This window comes from Salmo salar, chromosome 15, assembly GCF_965601325.2.
Source record: "Salmo salar chromosome 15, fSalSal1, whole genome shotgun sequence".
Lineage (NCBI taxonomy): Eukaryota > Metazoa > Chordata > Actinopteri > Salmoniformes > Salmonidae > Salmo > Salmo salar.
This window is the reverse complement of record NC_138305.1, coordinates 11975248-12001238: the sequence shown is the minus strand read 5'-3', so window position 1 is coordinate 12001238 and position 25991 is coordinate 11975248. Positions and strand designations below refer to the sequence as shown.

General features: G+C 44.2%; 1 protein-coding gene across 1 annotated transcript; it reads right to left on the bottom strand.

The window, feature by feature from the left end:
- Positions 1–390: 390 nt before the first annotated feature.
- psat1 (phosphoserine aminotransferase 1) lies at positions 391–18956 on the bottom strand. Its single transcript, XM_014143568.3, has 9 exons — positions 18747–18956; positions 17861–17921; positions 17360–17429; positions 13326–13531; positions 5860–6032; positions 5299–5468; positions 2739–2867; positions 2114–2251; positions 391–773 (listed from the first exon to the last, which is right to left on the bottom strand). The coding sequence occupies exons 1-9, from the start codon at positions 18801–18803 to the stop codon at positions 671–673; spliced, it is 1107 nt and encodes a 368-aa protein (XP_013999043.1). The 5' UTR covers positions 18804–18956; the 3' UTR covers positions 391–670.
- Positions 18957–25991: the final 7035 nt, after the last annotated feature.

Genomic DNA, 25991 nt, shown 5'->3' with positions numbered 1-25991 from the left:
AGTGTGCGGAACTGGTCTGGGGTCAGTGTGCGGAACTGGTCTGGGGTCAGTGTGTTGAACTGGTCTGGGGTCAGTGTGTTGAACTGGTCTGGGGTCAGTGTGTTGAGCTGGTCTGGGGTCAGTGTGTTGAGCTGGTCTGGGGTCAGTGTGTTGAGCTGGTCTGGGGTCAGTGTGTTGAGCTGGTCTGGGGTCAGTGTGTTGAACTGGTCTGGGGTCAGTGAGCTGAACTGGTCTGGGGTCAGTGAGCTGAACTGGTCTGGGGTCAGTGAGCTGAACAGGTCTGGGGTCAGTTTGGGGTCATGTTCAGGAAAGTTCCATGTTACAAAACAGTCAGACAGAAATGTATCCCATACATCATATACACTGCTGCCCTTAAATTACTTGTTAGTATTATTTCTTATTATTACCCATATTTTTTTTTAACTGCATTGTTGGTTAAGGGCTTGTAAGTAAGCATTTCACAATAAGGTCTACACCTGTTGTATTCGGCACATGTAACTAATATAATTTGATTTGATTGGCTGTCATGTAATAATATGATTGGCTGTCAGGTCTATTCAGTGCATCTCCATCTGTAACGTTGTGAACGTTTCACCTTACTGAACCCTGGTCCCACAGATCCAACAGCATAGCCTGCTCTGATTGGTCCAGCATGCTTTATGGCCTTCTCCTATTGATGCTCCTTAAGGAACTCCTTCATGTAATTGGCCAGAGCCTGAACGTCTTCCACTGACACAGCGTTGTAGAGAGACGCGCGTATTCCTCCCACTGACCTGTAGGGGGAGACACAAACACCATAAGCAAAGACAGACAGACAGACGGACAGACGGACAGACGGACAGACGGACAGACGGACAGACAGGACAGACGGACAGACAGACAGACAGACAGACAGACAGGACAGACAGACTGATACAGACGAGACAGACCGAGACAGACCGAGACAGACCGAGACAGACAGTTCGAGACAGACAGGCATGTTCAGGGTCTAAAAGGGGAGGTCACCATTCTGTTAGTACTTGTTGACATGGATCTGCTTCTTAATAAAACTATTTGAAACCAGCCATCACATTTCATTATTATTATTAAATATGAATCAACAAATGGAGAAATGCCAGGTTGGAGAGGATCTGTTACACGTTCGTATTGACACAACATTAACAGAGTCAACATAAAGATCTGTCTTCCTTGTCTGTTGGCTTTTATGCATACAAAACCCTTATTACAGATCCTATTTCTCAACGCCGCTGGGTTTTCTAACACGTTTCCCGAAATAGTCACATAACATGCGACAAACCCTGCTGCGGTCATTCGACCATTCTTTAAAAAAGAGACGACGCCGTAATGAGATAAGTAAAGCAGCCGAAGCTCGTGAAAACAGGTCCTTTACAAGATGACATCATGTCAAGAGCATTGGATTATTACTAAAGAGAGTCCAGACAGTCTACTTTAGGAAACTTTGTGAACGGACAGTTAGAGAGAGAATTTTATTTATTTTTTTAAATCAGAGAACTCCCCTTTAAAAAGGACCCTCCAATCAAAGCCAACAGCAGCCTCCCGTGTGGCGCAGCGGTCTAAGGCACTGCATCGCAGTGTTGAGGCGTCACTACAGGCCCGGGTTCGATCCCAGGCTGTGTCACAACCAGCCGTGACCGGGAGTTCCATAGGGCGGCACGCAACCGTTGTTGGAGCGTGCCCCTGGCTATCCGTCCTTTTTTTTAATGGTGCCGTCTGGTTCTCTTCATATAAGGAATTTGAAATGGTTTACACTTTTACTTTTGAGTATATGTTAACAATTACATTTACTTTTGATACTTAAGTATATTTAAAAACCCAAATACTTCTAGACTTTTACACAAGTAGTATTTTACCGGGTGACTTTCACTTGAGTCATTTTCTATTAAAAGGTATCTTTACTTTTACTCAAGTATGAGAATTGGGTACTTTTTTCCACCATTAGTTACATGGTTATTAAATTACACAAACACACCTTGAGCAGAGACACTCAGATGGAAGACCCCTCTTACCCACCAGTGACACATATACACCGTGTGTGTGTGTGTGTGTGTGTGTGTGTGTGTGTGTGTGTGTGTGTGTGTGTGTGTGTGTGTACCTGTGTCCTTTCAGCGAGATCATCCCCAGTTTGGAGGCTCCATCCAGGAACTCCTTCTCCAGAGTTTCGTCACCCTGTTTCTTCCCCACGCGGAACGGAACGTTCATACGACTACGACACGCCACGTCCACCGGACACCTGACCGCGTAACACACACACACACACACACACACACACACACGCCAGTTACCATGGAGACAGGCATGCTCACAACATGTTACACAGGTATACACTTTACAAACTCCATCTTGTAAACCGAACACCTTGTAACATTTCCCAATACACGGCAGTTACCATGGAGACAGGTTTGAGCCAATTCCTACTGAATGTTATTTTCTGTTCAGAATTCCTCCCTCCCTCTCCCCCCCCAATCTTCCCCCCTCCCGTTCTCATCTTCTCCCCCTCCATCTTTCCCCCCCTCCCCATCTCTCTCTCTCCCCTTCATCTCTCCACCCTCCCTCCCTTCATCTCTCCACCCTCCCTCCCTTCATCTCTCCACCCTCCCTCCCTTCATCTCTCCACCCTCCCTCCCTTCATCTCTCCACCCTCCCTCCCTTCATCTCTCCACCCTCCCTCCCTTCATCTCTCCACCCTCCACCCTCCCTCCCTCTGAAAGGATACTAACGTGTAGAAGTGGTTGGAGGAGTTGATGATGTCATAGATCATACTGGATTTCTTCTTGTTAAGCGTTTCCATGCCGTCAACACCTCCGTTGTTCTTGATCCACTCCAGAACCAGACTCATGATGTAGATACTAGAGAGAGAGATATATCTATATACATTCTCTGAGTGTACAAAACATTAGGAACACCTTCCTAATATTGCGTTGCACCCCCACCTCCCTTTTCCCCCCCAGAACAGCCTCAATTCGTCGGGGACATGGACTGTACAAGGTGTTCGAAAACGTTTCACAGGGATGCTGGCCCATGTTGACTCCAATGCTTCCCACAGTTGTGTGAAGTTGGCTGGATGTCCTCTGGGTGGTGGACCATTCTTGATTCACACAGGAAACTGTTGAGTGTGAAAAACCCAGCAGCGTTGCAGTTCTTGACACAAACCGGTGCGCCTGGCTCCTACTACCATACCCCGTTCAAAGGCACTTAAATATGTTGTTGCCCATTCACCCTCAATGGCACACATACACAATCCATGTCTCAATGCTTAAAAATCCTTCTTTAACCTGTCTCCTCCCCTTCATCTACACTGATTGAAGTGGATTTAACAAGTGACATCAATAAGAGATCATAGCTTTCACCTGGATTCACCTGGTCAGTCTATCATGGAAAGAGCAGGTGTTCCTAATATTTTGTATTATAAGGCCTATACTCTTTGTATTTTGGTTCTAAAACAACAAATCCAGAATTTGTTAAAAACATCAAGGGACAGGACATCATAATCCTACTGGAAACATGGTGTCGTGGAGACATAGATACTCAGTGTCCCTCAGGCTATAGAGAAAGTTTACTACCATCAATCAAACATAAAAAATGTTAAAACGGGGCCGAGACTCAGGTGGAATCATCATTTAGCATAAGAAGCCAAGGTAAGTTGCTAGCTAGCATTAAACTTATCTTATAAAAAACAATCAATCAATCATAATCACTAGTTAACTACACATGGTTGATGATATTACTAGTTTAACTAGCCTGTCCTGCGTTGCATATAATCGCTTAGGTACACGTTGCTCCAACCATAAACATCAATGCCTTTCTTAAAATCAATACACAAGTATATATTTTTAAACCTGCATATTTAGTTAATATTGCCTGCTAACATGAATAACTAGGAAAATTGTGTCACTTCTCTTGCAACAGAGTCAGGGTATATGCAGCAGTTTGGGTCGCCTGGCTCGTTGCGAATTAATTTGCCAGAATTTTACGTAATTATGACATAACATTGAAGGTTGTGCAATGTAACAGGAATATTTAGACTTAGGGATGCCACCCGTTAGATAAAATACGGAACGGTTCCGTATTTCACTGAAAGAATAAACGTGATAGTTTCCGGATTCGACCATATTAATGACCAAAGGCTCGTGTTTGTGTGTTATTATATTATAATTAAGTCTATGATTTGATACAGCAGTCTGACTAGCGGTGGAAGGCACCAGCAGGCTCGTAAGCATTCATTCAAACAGCACTTTCGTGCGTTTTGCCAGCAGCTCTTCGCAATGCTTCAAGCATTGCGCTGTTTATGACCTCAAGCCTATCAACTCCCGAAATTAGGCTGGTGTAAATTATGTGAAATGGCTAGCTAGTTAGCGGGGTGCACGCTAATAGCGTTTCAAACGTCACTTGCTCTGCATGGGTAACGCTGCTTCGAGGGTGGCTGTTGTCGATGTGTTCCTGGTTCGAGCCCAGGTAGGAGCGAGGAGAGGGACGGAAGCTATACTGTTACACTGGCAATACTAAAGTGCCTATAAGAACATCCAATAGTCAAAGGTATATGAAATACAAATCGTATAGAGAGAAATAGTCCTATAATTCCTATAATAACTACAACCTAAAACTTCTTACCTGGGAATATTGAAGACTCATGTTAAAAGGAACCACCAGCTTTCATATGTTCTCATGTTCTGAGCAAGGAACTTAAACGTTAGCTTTTTTACATGGCACATATTGCACTTTTACTTTCTTCTCCAACAATGTGTTTTTGCATTATTTAAACCAAATTGAACATGTTTCATTATTTATTTGAGGCTAAATTGATTTTATTGATGTATTATATTAAGTTAAAATAAGTGTTAATTCAGTATTGTTGTAATTGTCATTATTACAATTATTTTTTTTTAAATTAAATAAAAAACAAATAGGCCGATTAATCGGTATCGGCTTTTTTTTTGGGTCGCCCAATAATCGGTATCGGCGTTGAAAAATCAGAATCGGTCAACCTCTAGTAACCACCACATATTTGGACACCCCTCCTTGTACAGTAGCTCTATTATAAATAATAGAAACAGTCCTGACCAAATACTGAACAAAAACAGGAAGGAGTTAGTGCTTCACTTCTGGTGTGCAAAAGAGCAGCAAAGTAAATAAAAACAATATGGGGATGAGGTAGGTAGATTGGGTGGGCTTGTAATGCTTGGTTGGAACAAAAGCCTGCACACCCATACCTGCTGTAATCCTGCAGTAATTGAAGCAAGGCACTGTGTGTGTGTGTGTGTGTGTGTGTGTGTGTTTTACCTGAAGCAGGCTGGTGTGTTGTACAGGGAGTTGTTCTGAGCCTGCACTTGGTAGTTAAGGACAATGGGACACTCCGTCAGGGCGTGGCCAATGAGATCCTCTCTCACGATCACCACAGCAACACCAGCACAGCCCACGTTCTTCTGAGCCCCAGCGAAGATCAGCCCAAACTATTAATAACACATTGAATAAACACCAACACACAGGAAGTTATTACTGGGTTATTAACCTTTAATGTTTTTGGTCATTTCTGGGTAAAATAAAATGAAAAAAATTATAATAAATAAATAAAATACACACCATACATTATGCTGCATAACCATAACCTCAAATCAGCACCTCAAATCTCATTTCCATGCTCATGTATTTTAATGAAGTAAATCTGTCGTTCTGCCCCTGAACAAGGCAGTTAACCCACTGTTCCTAAGCCGTCATTGTAAATAAGAATTTGTTCTTAACGGACTTGCCTATTTAAATAAAGGTTAAATAAATCAAACATTTAATGATGTAGCCGATTTTGACTTTGCAGCGTGGGAACAAAAGTGAAATGTTCAACCTTACCTTGGAAACGTCGACGGGTCGGGACAGGAAGTTAGATGACATGTCAGAGACCAGGACGGCTCCGTGGGTTTCGGGGGTGAAGTTGTACTCCACGCCGTGCACTGTCTCGTTGCAGCAGTAATACACGTAGGACGATCCAGGGGTCAACGACCAACTGCTAGGGTCAGGGATCTCTGGAGGACCACACGGTCAGAATCATTAGACCACACGGTCAGAATAATTAGACCACACGGTCAGAATCATTAGACCACACGGTCAGAATCATTAGACCACACGGTCAGAATCATTTGTCAATGACTGACCACGAGAATCTAAATAGGTCAGATTTGCAATGAATAACTTCAATCAGACCCCCGCAGGGTGGGGGGGGGGACGACTAGTGGTGATTAACAACTCACGTCCTGTCGTAAATCAAGCGGGGGGGGGGGGGGGGGGGGGTTCAGGTCTCCCTCTCCAATATTCACCTAAGGAATGTACTTTGTTTCCAAGATACTTTTTCCCGCCGAAACTCTAACACGTTCAAAAGCAACTACTGGAATCAATATTTTTAACATAGACCGTGGGGAATGGTCCGAGGTGATCTATAGAACACTAATGTCATTCTGTTTGTTATTTTGTGATGTCATTAAAAATGTAAGAAAGGAAATACTGTAACTTGGAAAGTATACATGTACCAAGTTTCCATACTCTCCATTGTGCATGTAATATGAAAAATGATTAAAGTGTTTTGTTAAGAGAGGGATGTGATTTGAGAAACAATAAGAGATATTTGTTTTACAAGTGACAAGTCAAGCCTCCAAGTGAGGTCAGAGAGCGTGTCAGCTTGACGGAACAGCTCCTTTCAAACAAACTGTATAAATGATTAATTAAGAAATGAACATAGCAGACCAGAAAAGCATGAAGCTGCAGCTGCACGTTTAAAGTGGATTTGAACTTTGAATCTCAACACGAGGTAGAGAGGATAAACTCACCTCCCGGACAATCACTGGTACGGCTGATTAGCTGTCCTAAGTATCTAGAAAGCGAATTTAAGTGGGACCATTATGTTACTCTGCTCAAACCATCGTATCACACTACTCTCATCACCCCCCACTGGGGAACCATCAACACGGCTAGCTAGCTTATCTTCAAACCATCGTATTACACTACTCTCATCACCCCACTGGGGACCCATCAACACAGCTGGCTAGCCTATCTTCAAATAAGCATCTTCCAGAGCAAATGGTAGGAAAAAGCAACTCTGTAGTTCTGTTCAGGACTACACGACAAGTCATCTGATACCGGACAACTACAGAGAAAAACAGTAGAAAACTTGTTGGAACCCTTTTGGACAATCAGAGTCTTACAAGCGTGCCACAAAAAGGCCTAAACTGTCATGAACAAATACTATATTACAAGCATCAGACACCGAAAGCTCCCTGTTAATCACATTATCCCACCCCTGGTTATTTACCACCGGCTTAACAAGACATGAGCAGCAGCAGTACAATTGCTAGGCCGGCACATATATTCTGATGTGATTTTAAACATTGACATGGACTCAGAACATCCAATTTTTATATATGAACAATTGTAATTGAGTACAAAACTAAGTACAAAACTGACAATTTGGTAAAATATAAATATAGCTTTCGACATGTTACATTTTTCATGCTAGAAAAGGTTGGAGAGACCCCTGCTATATGCCTATAGGTTTTTGTTATATTTTTAGTATATTTACAATGTCACTTATTTGATTCCTTTACTATGTTACTTTGATGGCCAAAAGTAGTGAATTTGGCTAATTCAGCCACACCCGTTGCTGACAGGTGTATAAAATTGAGCAGAGGGATGCAATCTCCATAGACAAACATTGGCAGTAGAATGGCCTTACTGAAGAGCTCAGTGACTTTCAATGTGGCACCGTCATAGGATGCCACCTTTCCAACAAGTCTGTTAGTCAAATTTCTGCCCTGCTAGAGCTGCCCCGGTCAACTGTAAGTGATGTTATTGTGAAGTGTCTTGGAGCAACAACGGTTCAGCCGCGAAGTGGTAGGCCACACAAACTAACAGAACGGGAGCGCCGAGAGCTGAAGCACGTAAGAAATGTCTGTCCTCGGTTGCAACACTCACTACAGAGTTCTAAACTTCCTCTGGAAGCAACGTCAGCACAAGAACTGTTCGTTGGGAGCTTCAGTAAATGGGTTTCTATGGCCGAACAGCCGCACACAAGCCTAAGATCACCATGCGCAATGCCAAGTGTCGGCTGGAGTGGTGTAGAGCTCGCCGCCATTGAACTCTGGAGCAGTGGAAACTCGTTCTCTGGAGTGATGAATCACGCTTCACCATCTGACAGTCCAACGGACGAATCTGGGTTTGGTGGATGCCAGGAGAACACTATCTGCCCCAATGCATAGTGCCAACTGTAAAGTTTGGTGGAGTATGAATAATGGTCTGGGGCTGTTTTTCATGGTTCGGGTTAGGCGTCTTAGTTCCAGTGAAGGGAAATCTTAACGCTACAGCATACAATTAAATTCTAGACGATTCTGTGCTTTCAATTTGGTGGCAAAAGTTTGGAGAAGGCCCTTTCCTGTTTCAGCATGAGAATGCCCCCGTGCACAAAGTGAGGTCCATACAGAAATGGTTTGTCAAAATCGGTGTGGAAAAATTTGAAATGGGCAGGCGCTTGACCACTGGAGGGATGGCGGCCTCCTGTGTTATGATTGCTAACTGGGCTAGACTGAGACTGATCAGAATCAAGTTTTGTATGAGGACACAGGGTCTACCTAGTCTGAGACTGACCGGGATAAAGTCCAGTTATAGATGAGGACATTGTCAAAACCTGCTCAATCTACACTGATGAGTGTGACGATAACAAATGCAGACAACTATGCAGTCCAAAACACAGAGCCTGCCCTGAACTGATGCCCAACCACGTGGAAGCATAGCCTGTCCTGAACTGATGCCCAACCACGTGGAAACATAGCCTGCCCTGAACTGATGCCCAACCACGTGGAAGCATAGCCTGCATGCCAGACGGTCTCTCAGAGAATGACGAGCTCTATTGTATTTGGTGTAACGCTTTAGAACGGCCAGGTGAGTATTGGCTCAGATTGAGTTTTATAGCTGATTTGAACACCATTCATTGTGTTAGTGTAATTATCCACTGCACGAGAGAACTTTCTAAAATACTGTAACTGTTGTTACAGTTACTCTTGAACACTAATGCTGCTTGTCGACTAATACCCATGTTCCACTAGTGTATACACCCTTATGTGGCGCAGCCCATCTTGGCCAGGACGCTCTTGAAAGAGATTTTAAATCTCAATGAGCCTTTCCTGGTTAAATAAAGGTTAAATAATAAATAAATAAAATAATGTTATATGTATAAAATGTCTATAAGTCTTTGCTAGGTAAAGCTCCGCCTTATCTCAGCTCACTGGTCACGATAACAACACCCCACCTGTAGCACACGCTCCAGCAGGTATATCCCACTGGTCATCCCCAAAGCCAACACCTCTTTTGGCCGCCTTCCCAGTTCTCTGCTGCCAAAGACTGGAACGAATTGCAAAAAAAATAAATAATAAAAAACAAACAAAAAAATACAAATAAATAAATTTTTAAAAAAAATAATAAAAAAAAAATAAAAAATAAAAAATATTAAAAAAAATAACAAAAAAATAAAAAATAAAATATAAAAAAAAAATCGCTGAAGTAGGAGAATTATATTTCCCTCTAACTTTAAGCATCAGCTATCTGAGCAGCTTACCGATCGCTGCTGCTATACACAGCCCATCTGTAAATAGCCCATCCAACTACCTCATCCCCATATTGTTTTTATTTGCTTTTTTTCTCTTTTGCACACTGGTATTTCTACTTGCACATCATCATCTGCACATTTATCACTCCAGTGTTAACTTACATCTAGACGTTCCGCTAGCGGAACACCTGCTCCAATATCCAATGATGGGCGTGGCGCGAAATACAAAGTCCTCAAAAATCCCAAAACTTCCATTTTTCAAACATATGACTATTTTACACCATTTTAAAGACAAGACTCTCCTTTATCTAACCACACTGTCCGATTTCAAAAAGGCTTTACAGCGAAAGCAAAACATTAGATTATGTCAGCATCTGATCACACTACTAGGACATTATGTTATACAATACATGCATGTTTTGTTCAATCAAGTTCATATTTATATCAAAAAACTGCTTTTTACATTAGCATGTGACGTTCAGAACTAGCATACCCACCGAAACTTCCGGTGAATTTACTAAATTACTCACGATAAACGTTCACAAAAAACAAAATTATTTTAAGAATTATAGATACAGAACTCCTTTATCCAATCGCGGTGTCTGATTTTTTCATATAGCTTTTCGGTGAAAGCACATTTTGCAATATTCTGAGTAGATAGCTCGCCATCACGGGCTAGCTATTTTGACACCCACCAAGTTTGGTACTCACCAAACTCAGATTTACTATAAGAAAAATTGGATTACCTTTGCTGTTCTTCGTCAGAATGCACTCCCAGGACTTCTACTTCAATAACAAATGTTGGTTTGGTTCCAAATAATCCATAGTTATATCCAAATAGCGGCGTTTTGTTGTGCGTTCAAGACACTATCCGAAGGGTAAAGAAGGGTGACGCGCCCGGCGCGTTTCGTGACAAAATAATTCAAAATATTCCATTACCGTACTTCGAAGCATGTCAAACGCTGTTTAAAATCAATTTTTATGCTATTTTTCTCGTAAAAAAGCGATAATATTCCGACCGGGAGTCGTTGTTTTCATTCAAAGACGAAAGAATAAAAACATGGGGTCGCCTCGTGCACGCGCCCCCAGACTCATTGTTCTCAGATCGACCACTATCCAAATGCGCTACTGTTTTTCAGCCATGGCCTGCAAAGTCACCATTCAACGTTCTGGCGCCTTCTGAGAGCGTTAGAAAATGTCACGTTACAGCAGAGATCCCCTGTTTTGGATAGAGATGATCAAGAAGGCCAAGAAATGGTCAGACAGGGTACTTCCTGTACAGAATCTTCTCAGGTTTTGGCCTGCCAAATGAGTTCTGTTATACTCACAGACACCATTCAAACAGTTTTAGAAACTTTGGAGTGTTTTCTATCCAAAGCTAATAATTATATGCATATTCTAGTTTCTGGGCAGGAGTAATAATCAGATTAAAATCGGGTACGTTTTTTATCCAGCCGTGTCAATACTGCCCCCTAGCCCTAACAGGTATTAAGACAAGAAAATAAAAGTTATTTTCCTGACTGGCTTTTCAAAGATGTCTAGAAATGTACACGTTTTGTGCTGTTGTAGGAAGCAATCACTCCCCAGTTGCTGACTACATATTATCTATAACTGGGCTGATAACTCACTAACTAGCAAAGGATATGAACAAATGATCTATAACTGGGATTATAACTCACTAACTACCAAGGGATGTGAACAGTAAACTAGTAAAGGATATGAACAGATGTACACACATCGCTACATGTAACTTTCGCTCTGATCTCAAAACAAGCTCATTTACTCACGACAGCTCATGCTGTAAACACAGTCCAGTTCAAAGTGAATGGGTCAGATCCATATATGGCAATGGTCTATTTGCATATAGGCCTACAGCAGCTATGATTGGTTATGGCGCACCGGTCTGTATAGAGTACGTGCCTGTCAATGCAATAGAATCCTACTCCGATGCATTCTGCCTACAACAACATCTCCTGCATAGTTAGTTAGTTAGTTTTGCATACTAAGTCTCGCATAGGTCGTCATGTTTCGGTATGTTGCATTAAAAAAAAGTGTCTAATATTGCGTTGATTCGATCACAGTTGCCACAGTAAAGGGACACGTTGATAGTGTTAACTAACGGTGGAAAACTCTAGAAAGTTGAGTAAAGTTCATTCTCGTGCTTCTCTGAGTGCGGCAGTCCCTATGGAGCTGCGTGAGGGAACACTGGTCCTCGGCCTGAGTAGATGGTAACAGAAAAGTGTAAGCCTTTCTGGTAAAAAAAACCAAAAAAAAACTGGGATAAATCCTTTATGTGAATGTGCCATAAAACACGTATTAACCTGCAGAGAGAAGAGCTAGTGTTTACAGGGCACTCGCCCCCCCCCCAACAGTCACACCTCTGCTTATGGAACACTCTGTTGCTAGGGGCAACTCTCTCCTAATCGGCATCATGTGACCTGGTCAGCAAATCAGAGGTCTAATCTGGGCTCATAGAACCCTCACACTAGCTCTGAAACTCTTCAGTCATTTCAATTCAAGAGGCTTTATTGGCGCGGGAATCAGCCACGTGTAGTCAGCCAGCGTGGGGGAATCAGCCACGTGTAGTCAGCCAGCGTGGGGGAATCAGCCACGTGTAGTCAGCCAGCGTGGGGGAATCAGCCAGCGTGGGGGAATCAGCCAGCGTGGGGGAATCAGCCAGCGTGGGAATCAGCCAGCGTGGGAATCAGCCAGCGTGGGAATCAGCCAGCGTGGGAATCAGCCAGCGTGGGAATCAGCCAGCGTGGGAATCAGCCAGCGTGGGAATCAGCCAGCGTGGGAATCAGCCAGCGTGGGAATCAGCCAGCGTGTAGTCAGCCAGCGTGTAGTCAGCCAGCGTGTAGTCAGCCAGCGTGTAGTCAGCCAGCGTGTAGTCAGCCAGCGTGTAGTCAGCCAGCGTGGGAATCAGCCACGTGTAGTCAGCCAGCGTGGGAATCAGCCACGTGTAGTCAGCCAGCGTGGGAATCAGCCACGTGTAGTCAGCCAGCCTGGGAATCAGCCACGTGTAGTCAGCCAGCGTGGGAATCAGCCACGTGTAGTCAGCCAGCGTGGGAATCAGCCACGTGTAGTCAGCCAGCGTGGGAATCAGCCACGTGTAGTCAGCCAGCGTGGGAATCAGCCACGTGTAGTCAGCCAGCCTGGGAATCAGCCACGTGTAGTCAGCCAGCCTGGGAATCAGCCACGTGTAGTCAGCCAGCCTGGGAATCAGCCACGTGTAGTCAGCCAGCCTGGGAATCAGCCACGTGTAGTCAGCCAGCCTGGGAATCAGCCACGTGTAGTCAGCCAGCCTGGGAATCAGCCACGTGTAGTCAGCCAGCCTGGGAATCAGCCACGTGTAGTCAGCGTGGGAATCAGCCACGTGTAGTCAGCGTGGGAATCAGCCACGTGTAGTCAGCGTGGGAATCAGCCACGTGTAGTCAGCGTGGGAATCAGCCACGTGTAGTCAGCGTGGGAATCAGCCACGTGTAGTCAGCGTGGGAATCAGCCACGTGTAGTCAGCGTGGGAATCAGCCACGTGTCGTCAGCGTGGGAATAAGCCACGTGTAGTTAGTGTGGGTTAATGGTGTGAGGCGGATAGATAGCGTCAACAGGAGACATGAGGAGTCATTCTGCTACATTAAACTGTTAACACAGAACACTGTGTCTCCTGTTATCACTCGGAGCAACCACTGGCTACACACACACACACACACACACACACCCCCCTTACTGGTGTAGGTGTCCAGTTTGGGGTGAACCACGTTGACCTTGCCGTATTTCTCAGCTTCCTTGGCAGCATTGGACGACCAGGTGCCCGTCACTAGGTAATCAGCACACCTGTCCTCCTTTATACCAATCAGATTGAGGGGGACGGCACTAAACTGGCCCGTCCCGCCCCCCTGGAGGAACAGGACTTTGTAGTTGTCTGGGATACTCCTGGAGAGAGAGAGGGAGGGAGCGAGCGAGGGAACGAGAGAGAGAGGGAGGGAGCGAGCGAACAAGAGAGAGAGGGAGGGAGCGAGGGAATGAGAGAGGGAGGGAGCGAGGGAATGAGAGAGGGAGGGAGCGAGGGAATGAGAGAGGGAGGGAGCGAGGGAACGAGAGAGGGAGGGAGAGAGAGAGAGGGAGGGAGGGGAGAGAGAGGGAGAGAGAGGGAGGGGAGAGAGAGGGAGAGAGAGGGAGGGAGGGGAGAGAGAGGGAGGGAGGGGAGAGAGAGGGAGGGAGGGGAGAGAGAGAGAGGGAGGGGAGAGAGAGAGAGGGAGGGGAGAGAGAGAGAGGGAGGGGAGAGGGAGGGAGAGAGAGAGAGGGAGGGGAGAGAGGGAGTGAGAATCAATTTTTTTTTTAAATCAACTAGACAGCCTAAGAATTCAAATCCCTAAAAAAGGAATTGAGGAATCTGTCCAACAAAAAACACAGAGACCCAGAAAATCTGAGCCTACACCTTCACTATGGTGAATCACTAAACCAATACAAAAATACACTACGGAAAAAGAAGGAACAGCACGTCAGAAATCAGCTCAATGTAATTGAAGAATCCAGAGAATGTAACCACTTTTGAAAAAATTGGAACACACTAACCAAACACAAAGATTTATCTATCCAAAAACAGAGATGTGTGGATAAATCTCCAATCTTTTCGGCCCTAGAATGATACCACTGTTGGCTAGGCAACAGCGTGGAGTGTTCTAGAACAGGTATTCTCAAACTGGGGGACCCCCAGGGGTACGCCAAATCAAAATGTGATTCACTTTTTGTTTTCTTCACATTTTCAAACAGTCCATTTATATTGTCCCAAGGGGCTATACATTTGGGTGAGGTTCCACTGCCAAAAATAAAATTAAACCATTGAGTGTTCAGTGAAATAACAACACAATGTCAAATACAGGTTGCCTAGTCAAACAATTAACATCCAATCACATTAATGGCCCAGGAGTGAAAAGGTGAACGGAAAGGCACTGGAGCAACAAACCGCCCTTGTTGTCTCTGCCTGGCCGGTTCCCCTATCTCCACTGGGATTCTCTGCTTCTACCCCTATTACAGGGGTTGAGTCACTGACGTGGTCTCCCTGTCTGGGTTGGCGCCCCCCCCCCCTTGGGTTGTGCCGTGGCGGAGATCTTTGTGGGCTATACTCGGCATTGTCTCAGGATGGTAAGTTGGTGGTTGAAGATACCACTCTAGTGGTGTGGGGGCTGTGCTTTGGCAAAGTGGGTGGGGTTATATCCTGCCTATTTGGCCCTGTCCGGGGGTATCATCGGATGGGGCCACAGTGTCTCCTGACCCCTCCTGTCTCAGCCTCCAGTATTTATGCTGCAGTAGTTTGTGTCGGGGGGCTAGGGTCAGTCTGTTATATCTGGAGTATTTCTCCTGTCTTATCCGGTGTCCTGTGTGAATTCAAGTATGCTCTCTCTAGGAGGACCTGAGCCCTAGGACCATGCCTCAGGACTACCTGGCATGATGACTCCTTGTTGTCCCCAGTCCACCTGGCCGTGCTGCTGCTCCAGTTTCAACTGTTCTGCCTGCGGCTATGGAACCCTGACCTGTTCACTGTGATTACTATTATTTGACCATGCTGGTCATTTATGAACATTTGAACATTTTGGCCATGTTCTGTTATAATCTCCACCCGGCACAGCCAGGAGAGGACTGGCCACCCCTCATAGCCTGGTTCCTCTCTAGGTTTCTTCCTAGGTTTTGGCCTTTCTAGGGAGTTTTTCCCGAGCCACCGTGCTTCTACACCTGCATTGCTTGCTGTTTGTGGTTTTAGGCTGGGTTTCTGTAAAGCACTTTGATATATCAGCTGATGTAAGAAGGGCTATATAAATAAATTTGATTAACCGTTACTCTCTCGCGGGAATTCTACTAACGGTCCATATGTAGCCAAACGTAGGGAGACAGACATAGCGGAGTGGTAATGCGCGTGCAAGCAGTTGCTCCCGACGCCACTTGGGTACACTGCAGCATCCACCGAGAGGCTCTTGCTGCCAAAGGAATGCCTGACAGCTTGAAAGACGTTTTAGACACTACAGTGAAAATGGGTAACTTTGTTAAAGCAAGGCCCCTAAACTCTGCACTACGCAATGATATGGGCAGCGACCATGTAACGCTTTTACAACATACAGAAGTGCGCTGGTTATCAAGGGGAAAAGTATTGACAGGTTTTTTTAATTGAGAGACGAGCTTCAAGTTTTCTTTACTGACCATAATTTTCACTTCTCTGACCGCTTGCATGATGACGAGTTTCTCACACGACTGGCCTGTCTGGGTGATGTTTTTTCTCGTCTGAATGATCTGAATCTAGGATTACACTCTCTGCAACTATATTCAATGTGCGGGACAAAATTGAGGCTATGATTAAGAAGTTGGAGCTCTTCTCTGTCTGCAATAACAAGGACAACACACAGGTCTTTCCATCGTTGTATGATTTTTTTGTGTGCAAATAAACTCAAGCTTACGGACAATGTCAAATGTGATATAGTGAAGCACCTGAGCGAGTTGGGTGCGCAATTACGCAGGTACTTCCCGAAACGGATGACACAAACAACTGGATTCGTTATCCCTTTCATGCCCTGCCTTCAGTCTACTTACTGATATCTGAACAAGAGAGCCTCATCGAATTTACAACAATCGGTTCTGTGAAAATTGAATTTAATCAGAAGCCACTGCCAGATTTCTGAATAGGGCTGCGCTCGGAGTATCCGGCCTTGGCAAATCACGCTGTTAAGACACAGATGCCCTTTGCAACCACGTACCTATGTGAGTGGATTCTCGGCCCTCACTAGCATGAAAACTAAATACAGGCAGACTGTGTGGAAAATGATTTAAGACTGAGACTCTCTCCAATACAACCCAACATTGCAGAGTTATGTGCATCCTTTCAAGCACACCCTTCTCATTAACCTGTGGTGAGTTATTCACAATTTTAAAATAAGGTTTTATATGTAAGATGGTTAAATAAAGATAAAAATGATTGATTATTATTATTTGTGCCCTGGTCCTATAAGAACACTGTCACTTCCCACGAGCCGGGTTGTGACAAAAACTCACACTCATTCTTATGGTTAATAAATGTATAGTGTGTGTGTGTGTGTGGCAGGCTTACAATGACGTCAAAAAACAACATTTGAGAATGCGCTGACCCTGGTGCTAGAGGGGGTACAGCTGGAGGTTGAATGACTGAAGGGGTACGGGACTATAAAAAGTTTGGAAACCACTGTTCTAGAATGATACACTGTCGCCTAGCCAACGATGTGGGGTTGTTCTAAAATGATACACTGTTGCCTAGCCAACGATGTGGGGTGTTCTAGAATGCACAACTAGTCTGAAAGGCAGTCATGGTAAACTGCCACGAGTTCAAGCAAAATAATGAGGAAACTCGTTCTCCCAGACAGTTAAACACACGCAGACACCAACTCGTTCTCACAGACAGTTAAACACACGCAGACACCAACACGTTCTCCCAGACAGTTAAACACACGCAGACACCAACTCGTTCTCACAGACAGTTAAACACACGCAGACACCAACTCGTTCTCCCAGACAGTTAAACACACGCAGACACCAACTCGTTCTCCCAGACAGTTAAACACACGCAGAAACCAACTCGTTCTCCCAGACAGTTGTTTCTTAAACACTAGATTTAAACAGAAATCAGGAGCAGAGCAAGAAAATAATAGATAGAGGGAGAGAAGCTCATGACCAGTCGGATGGTGTGTGTGTGTGTGTGTGTGTGTGTGTGTGTGAGAGAGAGTGTGTGTTTATACTCACAGTAGCTCCCGTAACAGGTTTTCTGTTGTGTTCATGATCTTGGTGAAGTCTGACGACCGATGGCTCATCTCTACACGGACAGAATAAAATACAATAAAATATTAAAGACACCCTGAGAATGCCAAGTGTGCGAAGCTGTCATCAAGGCAAAGGGCGGCTTCTTTTAAGAATCTCAAATATAAAATATATTTTGATTTGTTTAACAGTTTTTTTTGGTTACTTCCATATGTGTTATTTCATAGTTTTGATGTCTTCTCTATTATTCTACAGTGTAGAAAATAGTAAAAATAAAGAAAAACCCTTGAATGAGTCGGAGTGTCTTAACTTTTGACTGGTACTGTGTGTGTGATATATATATATATAAAATAAATATATATATATATATATATATATATATATATATATATATATATATATATATATATATATATATATAAAAATATATATATATATATATATATTTATTAAATAGGTGGAAACAACGTTGATTCAGACACTCACCCAGGACACTGATTCCGCTGCCATTGTAGTCCAGCAGTTCTTTCTGGGCCTGGAACAGCACCTGAAAAATACAGCTCATTCACTTCAATGTAAACCCTTACAAGTCTTCAATACAGCTCATTCACTTCAATGAAAACCCTTACAAGTCTTCAATACAGCTCATTCACTTCAATGTAAACCCTTACAAGTCTTCAATACAGCTCATTCACTTCAATGTAAACCCTTACAAGTCTTCAATACAATTACTTTAGTTTGAATACAGCTCATTCACTTCAATGTAAACCCTTACAAGTCTTCAATACAATTACTTTAGTTTGAATACAGGTCATTCTAAAAACCAATGTAGAGGAACTGAATGAATATGTCTATAAAATAATAATAATAATAAAAACAGACCGGTGCCACCCGGATAAACCAACAGCCCTACCCGACATGACAGTGGTTTTAGCGCCGTCTAGAGACGTATAGCGCCGCTTGGCACCGGAGCGTTTTTCCACATTAACGTTTACGCGCGGCTGATGCAACTCAACTATCTAGTTTCACCCAAGGCCTACCAGCCTACCTCTTACATGATTAACGAGATTTCCTCGTGTTTTAACACGTTGTTTTCTGTTCACAGTCATCAAATGGTCCGTTTACAAAAGATAAATCTATCGTGGCGTTTCAACGACGAAGAGATACAACAGCGCAATCTCTGGTCTGCTCTCATCAAATACAACGCTTGATTTTTCTATCAAATATCTTTTATTCAACTTTGCATTTTTTTGCAAATTGCATTAGGGAAAAAGGTTGCATCCATACAATTAATTTCGGTTTCTCTTCATGTTACAGGCTACATAAATCATTACTTTTTCGGTTTTCAATGCACAGTAAAAAGTCGACTTACAGACTGTGGTAGTTTTGCAGGTCCAGCACCGAAATTAATGGTCTGTTTTGTGTCCATGTTTAAAGTGATTGTGTTGTTTGTTTCTGTAAAGTGTCTGTTGCTTCCTGCTCGGTGTAAATCAGATAGTCAGTGATGCGGATTGCTCCTCTAGCAGCTCCTGTCTCTGTTCATCATGTAGCAGCACCGTGGACCGCATCCAAAAAAAAAAAAAAAACACAGCCAGCGGTTCCTATTGGACAAGCTCACATGCCAAGGCAGGACTGATCAGGCAGTCATTGGTTGATATCGTTTTATCTATCACGCCACTAAAAACGTGTCCAGGACACACGCACGCAAGTCCCCCAGCCAGCACGTCACAGTACATCACTTAACCTTCTGAGAACCATGTGGCTACAGGCCTGGTAAGAGTGTGGTTGTCCTGTATAAAACCTGCAGGATATAGTTGCTTGGCTTTGGTATATTCTCAGCACATTTAAAGAACTTAACAAATATTTATTTTGTTGCCATTTATGTCATTACTTTAACAGAATTTTCCTAAAAGATCAAACATGGCTACATTTAATTTCATTTTCGGTAACGTTCTAGGAATGTTCTCCCAACTGGTTTGATATTGGGAATGTTCTCCCAACTGGTTTGATATTGGGAATGTTCTCCCAACTGGTTTGATATTGGGAATGTTCTCCCAACTGGTTTGATATTGGGAATGTTCTCCCAACTGGTTTGATATTGGGAGTGTTCTCTCAACTGGTTTGATATTGGGAGTGTTCTCTCAACTGGTTTGATATTGGGAATGTTCTCCCAACTGGTTTGATATTGGGAATGTTCTCCCAACTGGTTTGATATTGGGAGTGTTCTCCCAACTGGTTTGATATTGGGAATGTTCTCAAACAGTTAAGAGAACGTTAAGCCTGTTCATCTGTGAGAATTTCAGTACTTGCACAGAACATTGTGCACAAGTTCCGATGTGGTTGTATTTAATGTAATATTTTACTACATTCTGTTGTCAGAACGTTCATATAATGTATGGTTCTCTTTTATATCAGTTCTTGGCAATATTCTGGGAATGTAAAATATATATATATATCTATTTCTATAAATTAACATAAATTAGCTTTCAATTCTGTTCTGAGAACATGAAAACTTTCCATAAAAATCACAAGAAAACGTAAGTAACATTCAGAAAACCTTCTAAGAATGTTATATAAAAACATTAACAGTATATTCCATTATTCTCAGGGTCAACAAAACTCTGTCGTCTCTTGTTAAGTGTCTTCAGGTGTGTTGGTCGCGCACACTAATTGGTCACAGCTGATCTTAATGTGGTCCTATGTGTCTCAGTCCGTAGAGCTTACCACTTACAACGCCAAGGGGCCACACATGTTAAACGTATACACGCGTCTGCTAAATGGAGAATACTGTTAGTGAGCGATTGTTTTCTTTGAAATGGGGGTCTGTTTGAATAGACTAAAATTAACAGTTTTGTATGTGTAAAATCCATGGCATGGTAACGCCATCCTGGTGGCACAGTGGATTAATTCCAGGGCTAGAGAAATCTCAATGATGCCATCTCACAATAAAACATTTTCGGTGACAAATGTACGCATTTTCCCACCAGAGATGTTTCAATCCAATGGACTGGTGGCAGACAAAACATTTACATTTAAGTCATTTAGCAGACGCTCTTATCCAGAGCGACTTACAAATTGGTGCATTCACCTTATGATATCCAGTGGAACAACCACTTTACAATAGAAAAGACTGTTCCCCGACGACATAACGCACATAAAAATGACATTTTGCGGTTGCATTCCTAGGTACCGACAAAAACAATACAAGTTAAATGGGTTTCAATGCATTTAACTCAACTGATTTTCTTCACACACAAAAAAAGTTGCGTTATATATAGCGAGTGTGCCCACTCTGGTATGCCATCTGCACACGGTTGGCTAGAGCAAATGTATTGCCTACATGAAATTATTTTTATTTTTCAAAAGCAGCCAAGCATCGATCATCAAATTACCGGAATAAAACCCTAGAGATTTATTGGAAAGGAGCATCGAGTTCGTCACCTTGTTCTTTCACCACCCTGTGACGTTCATCATTTATCTGTAGCTGTAACGGCTGTCGTAGAGAGGGGACCAAAGCGCAGCGTGTTGATTGCTCATGATGAATATTTATTTTCACTCAGAACACTAAAGAAAAAAATAACAAAGCGAAAAGGAAAGCGCACAGTTCTGTCAGGTACAGCAACACCACACCGGTGGGGGGAAGAAAAAAAAACATACTGAAGTATGATCTTAAATTAGAAACAACGAGGAACAGCTGCCTCTAATTGGAGATCATCCCCAAAAAACTACAACATAGAAATAGAAAAACTAGAACCTAAACATAGATATACAAAACACCCCCTGTCACGCCCTGACCTACTCTACCATAGAAAATAACATCTTACTATGGTCAGGACGTGACTGTAGCCTAATAAACTGCACGCTTTCCCTACATGTGACTTATTTAGAGATGATGGTTATTAGATCAAACATTTTAACAGACACAAAAAGTTATCCCCTTGTCGAGCATATTTTGTTTTGTCGACATTTGGAAAGTTTACCAAAAATTATTCTGTTTCCATCTGTCATGAAAATGTGTTTTATCTGACATGTACTTTACTCAAATAAAAAGGTTTAACATAAACCTGGTTATTGTATTATACAGTGAAAGTATTCAGACCCCTGGACTTTATCCACATTTTTGTTACATTACAGCCTTATTCTAAAATTGATGAAATTGTTTTTTCCCCCCTCAATCTACACACAATACCCCATAATGACAAGAAAAAACAGGCTTAGAATTTTTTGCCAATTTATTAACAATAAAAAAAAATGAAATATCACATTTACATAAGTATTCAGACCCTTTACTAAGTACTTTGTTGAATCACCTTTAACAGCAATTACAGCCTCAAGTCTTCTTGGGTATGACACTACAAGCTTGGCACACCTGTATTTGGGGAGTTTCTCCCATTCTTCTCTGCAGATCCTCTCAAGCTCTGTCAGGTTGGATGGGGAGCGTCGCTGCACAGCTATTTTCAGGTCTCTCCAGAGATGTTAGATTGGGTTCAAGTCCGGGCTCTGGCTGGGCCACTCAAGGACATCGAGAGACTTGTCCCGAAGCCACTCCTGCGTTGTCTTGGCTGTGTGCCTAGGGTTGTTGTCCTGTTGGAAGGTGAACCTTCGCCCCAGTCTAAGGTCCTGAGCACTCTGGAGCAAGTTTTCATCAAGGATCTCTGTACTTTTCTCCATTCAGCTTTTTCTTGATCCTGACTAGTCTCCCAGTCCCTGCCACTGAAAAGCATCCCCACAGCATGATGCTGCCACCACCATGCTTCACCCTATGGATTGTGCCAGGTTTCCTCCAGATGTGACGCTTGGCATTCAAGCCAAAGAGTTCAATCTTGGTTTCATCAGACCAGAGAATCTTGTTTCTCATCGTCTGAGAGTCCTCCAAGGAGGCTGTCATGTGCCTTTTACTGAGGAGTGGCTTCTGTTTGGCCACTTTACCATAAAGGCCTGATTTGTGCGGTACTGCAGAGATGGTTGTCCTTCTGGAAGGTTCTCCCATCTCCACAGAGGAACTCTGGAGCTCTGTCAGAGTGACCATCGGGTTCTTGGCACCTCCCTGACCAAGGCCCTTCTCCCGATTGCTCAGTTTGGCCGGGCGGCCTGCTCTAGTAAGACTCTTGGTGGTTCCAAACTTCCTTCATTTAAGAATTATGGAGGCCACTGTGTTCTTGGGGACCTTCAATGCTGCAGAATGTTTTGATACTCTTCCCCCAGATTTGTGCCTCAACACAATCCTATTTTGTAGCTCCACGGACAATTCTTTCGACCTCATGGCTTGGTTTTTGCTCTGACATGCACTGTCAACTGTGGGACCTAATAAAGACAGGTGTGTGTCTTTCCAAATCATTTCCAATCAATTGAATTGACCACAGGTGGACTGCAACTAAGTTGTAGAAACATCTGAAGGATGATCAATGGAAACAGGATGCACCTGAGCTCAATTTCGAGTCTCATAGCAAAGGGTCTGAGTACTTATGTAAATAAGGTATTTCTGTTTTAAATTGTTAATAAATGTGCAAAATTGTCTAAAAACGTGTTTTCGGTTTGTCATTATGGGGTATTGTGATGTCATTATCAAATCAAATGTATTTATATAGCCCTTCTTACATCACCTGATATCTCAAAGTGCTGTACAGAAACCCAGCCTAAAACCTCAAACAGCAAGCAATGCAGGTGTAGAAGCATGGTGGCTAGGAAAAACTCCCTAGAAAGGCCAACACCTAGGAAGAAACCTAGAGAGGAACCAGGCTATGAAGGGTGGCCAGTCCTCTTCTGGCTGTGCCGGGTGGAGATTATAACAGAACATGGCCAAGATGTTCAAATGTTCATAAATGACCAGCATGGTCAAATAATAATAATCATAGTGGCTGTAGAGGGTGCAAAAGGTCAGCACCTCAGGAGTAAATGTCAGTTGGCTTTTCATAGTCGATCATTGAGAGTATCTCTACCGCTCCTGCTGTCTCTAGAGAGTTGAAAACAGCAGGTCTGGGACAGGTACCACGTCCGGTGAACAAGTCAGGGTTCCATAGCCGCAGGCAGAACAGTTGAAACTGGAGCAGCAGCACGGCCAGGTGGACTGGGAACAGCAAGGAGTCATCATGCCAGGTAGTCCTGAGGCATGGTCCTAGGGCTCAGGTCCTCCGAGAGAGAGAAAGAGAGAGAGAAAGAGAATTAGAGAGAGCATACTTAAATTCACACAGGACACTGGAGAAATACTCCAGATATAACAGACTGACCCTAGCCCCCTGACACAAACTACTGCAGCATAAATACTGGAGGCTGAGACAGGAGGGGTCAGGAGACACTGTCGCCCCATCCGATGAAACCCCCGGACAGGGCCAAACAGGCAGGATATAACCCCACCCACTTTGCCAAAGCACAGCCCCGACACCACTAGAGGGATATCTTCAACCACCAACTTACCATCTTGAGACAAGGCCGAGTATAGCCCACAAAGATCTCTGCCACGGCACAACCCAAGGGGGGGCGCCAACCCAGACAGGGAGACCACGTCAGTGACTCAACCCACTCAAGTGACGCACCCCTCCTAGGGACGGCATGGAAGAGCACCAGTAAGCCAGTGACTCAGCCCCTGTAATAGGGTTAGAGGCAGAGAATCCCAGTGGAGAGAGGGGAACCGGCCAGGCAGAGACAGCAAGGGTGGTTCGTTGCTCCAGTGCATTTCCGTTCACCTTCACACTCCTCGGCCAGACTACACTCAATCATAGGACCTACTGAAGAGATGAGTCTTCAATAAAGACTTAAAGGTTGAGACAGAGTCTGCGTCTCTCACATGGATAGGCAGACCATTCCATAAAAATGTTGCTCTATAGGAGAAAGCCCTGCCTCCAGCTGTCTGCTTAAAAATTCTAGGGACAATTAGGAGGCCTGCATCTTGTGACCGTAGCGTACGTGCAGGACCAAATCGGAGAGATAGGTAGGAGCAAGGCCATGTAATGCTTTGTAGGTTAGCAGTAAACCTTGAAATCTGCTCAGCTCGCGGATCCACCAGCTTTGGTGGCCGGTCTGGTGCGGGCCGCAGAACCCGCTCATCCCACAGATCCAGCCATGGACCCGGGCTGAACACTGTGCCTGGACTGGACCTCGGTGTCAAGGAAGGCTCCTGCCATGGAGCGGGACTGGACACCAGACCTGGCCTGGACATCGGTGCCGATGAAGGCTCCTGCCTGGACACCGTATCTGGACTGAGCACCGGCGCAGAAGAACACTCCGGCCATGGAGGAGGACTGGACGCCGTGCTTGGACATCGGTGCAGGGGAAGGCTCCGGCCTTGGAGCTGAACTGGGCACCGTGCCTGGACTGGGCACCGGCGCAGAGGGAGGCTCCTGCCCTGGAGCAGGACTGGACGCCTTACCTGGAAGCTCCGGACCGTTGACCCCCGCTGAAGGTTCCGGACCATTGACCGTCGCCGGAAGCTCTGGACTGGAAACCGTCGCCGGAAGCTCTGGACTGGGGAGGCGCACTGGAGGCCTGGTGCGTGGAGCTGGCACAGGACGTACTGGAGACCTAGTGCGTATAGCCGCTAGCCGCTACAGGGTAGCGGGTAAAAGTTACAGGGTAAAGGTTACAGGGTAGCGGGTAAAAGTTACAGGGTAAAGGTTACAGGGTAGTGGGTATCGGATAGAGGGTAGCAGTTAAAGCATAGAGGGTAGCATGTAGCGGGTAAAGGCTAGAGGGTAGTGGGTAAAGGTTAGAGGGTAAAGGGTAGTGGTAAAGAGTAGCAGGTAAAGGGCAGCAGGTATAGGGTAGAAGGTAGAGAGTAGCATGTAAAGGGTAGAGTGAAGCAGGTAAAGGGTAGCGGGTGGAGGGTAGCGTATAGAGGGTAGAGTGTAAAGGGTAGCAGGTAAGGGGTAGCAGGTAAGGGTAAAGTGTAGTGTGTAAAGGGTAGTTGGGTAGAGGGTACAGTGCCTTGCGAAAGTTTTCACCCCCTTGGCATTTTTCCTATTTTGTTGTCTTACAACCTGGAATTAAAATTGATTTTTGGGAGGTTTATATCATTTGATTTACACAACATGCCTACCACTGTGAAGATGCAAAATATTTTTTCTTGTGAAACAAACAACAAATAAGACAAAAAAACTGAAAACTTGAGCATGCTATTCACTTGAGAAAACTATTCACCCCCCCAAAGTCAATACTTTGTAGAGCCACATTTTGCAGCAATTACAGCTGCAAGTCTCTTGGGATATGTCTCTTTAAACTTGGCACATCTAGCCACTGGGATTTATGCCCATTCTTCAAGGCAAAACTGCTCCAGATCCTTCAAGTCGGATGGGTTCCTGCTGGTGTACAGCAATCTTTAAGTCATACCACAGATTCTCAATTGGATTGAGGTCTGGGCTTTGACTAGGCATTCCAAGACATTTAAATGTTTCCCCTTAAACCACTCGAGTGTTGCTTTAGCAGTATGCTTAGGGTCATTGTCCTGCTGGAAGGTGAACCTCCGTCCCAGTCTCAAATCTCTGTAAGACTGAAACAGGTTTCCCTCAAGAATTTCCCTGTATTTAGGGTCATCCATCATTCCTTCAATTCTGAGCAGTTTCCCTGTCCCTGCCGATGAAAAACAGCATGATGCTGCCAACCACCATGCTTCACTGTGGGGATG

Bases quoted from the DNA above. Each gene is read 5' to 3' on its own strand.
- psat1 (XM_014143568.3), bottom strand. From the start codon at position 18,803: ATGGACACAAAACAGACCATTAATTTCGGTGCTGGACCTGCAAAACTA. The intron at 6,033-13,325 runs GTAAGGGGGGTG...GTGGTCCTCCAG, and splicing joins CAAACTGGACACCTACACCA to AGATCCCTGACCCTAGCAGT. The intron at 2,868-5,298 runs GTAAAACACACA...CTCTCTCTCTAG, and splicing joins AACACACCAGCCTGCTTCAG to TATCTACATCATGAGTCTGG.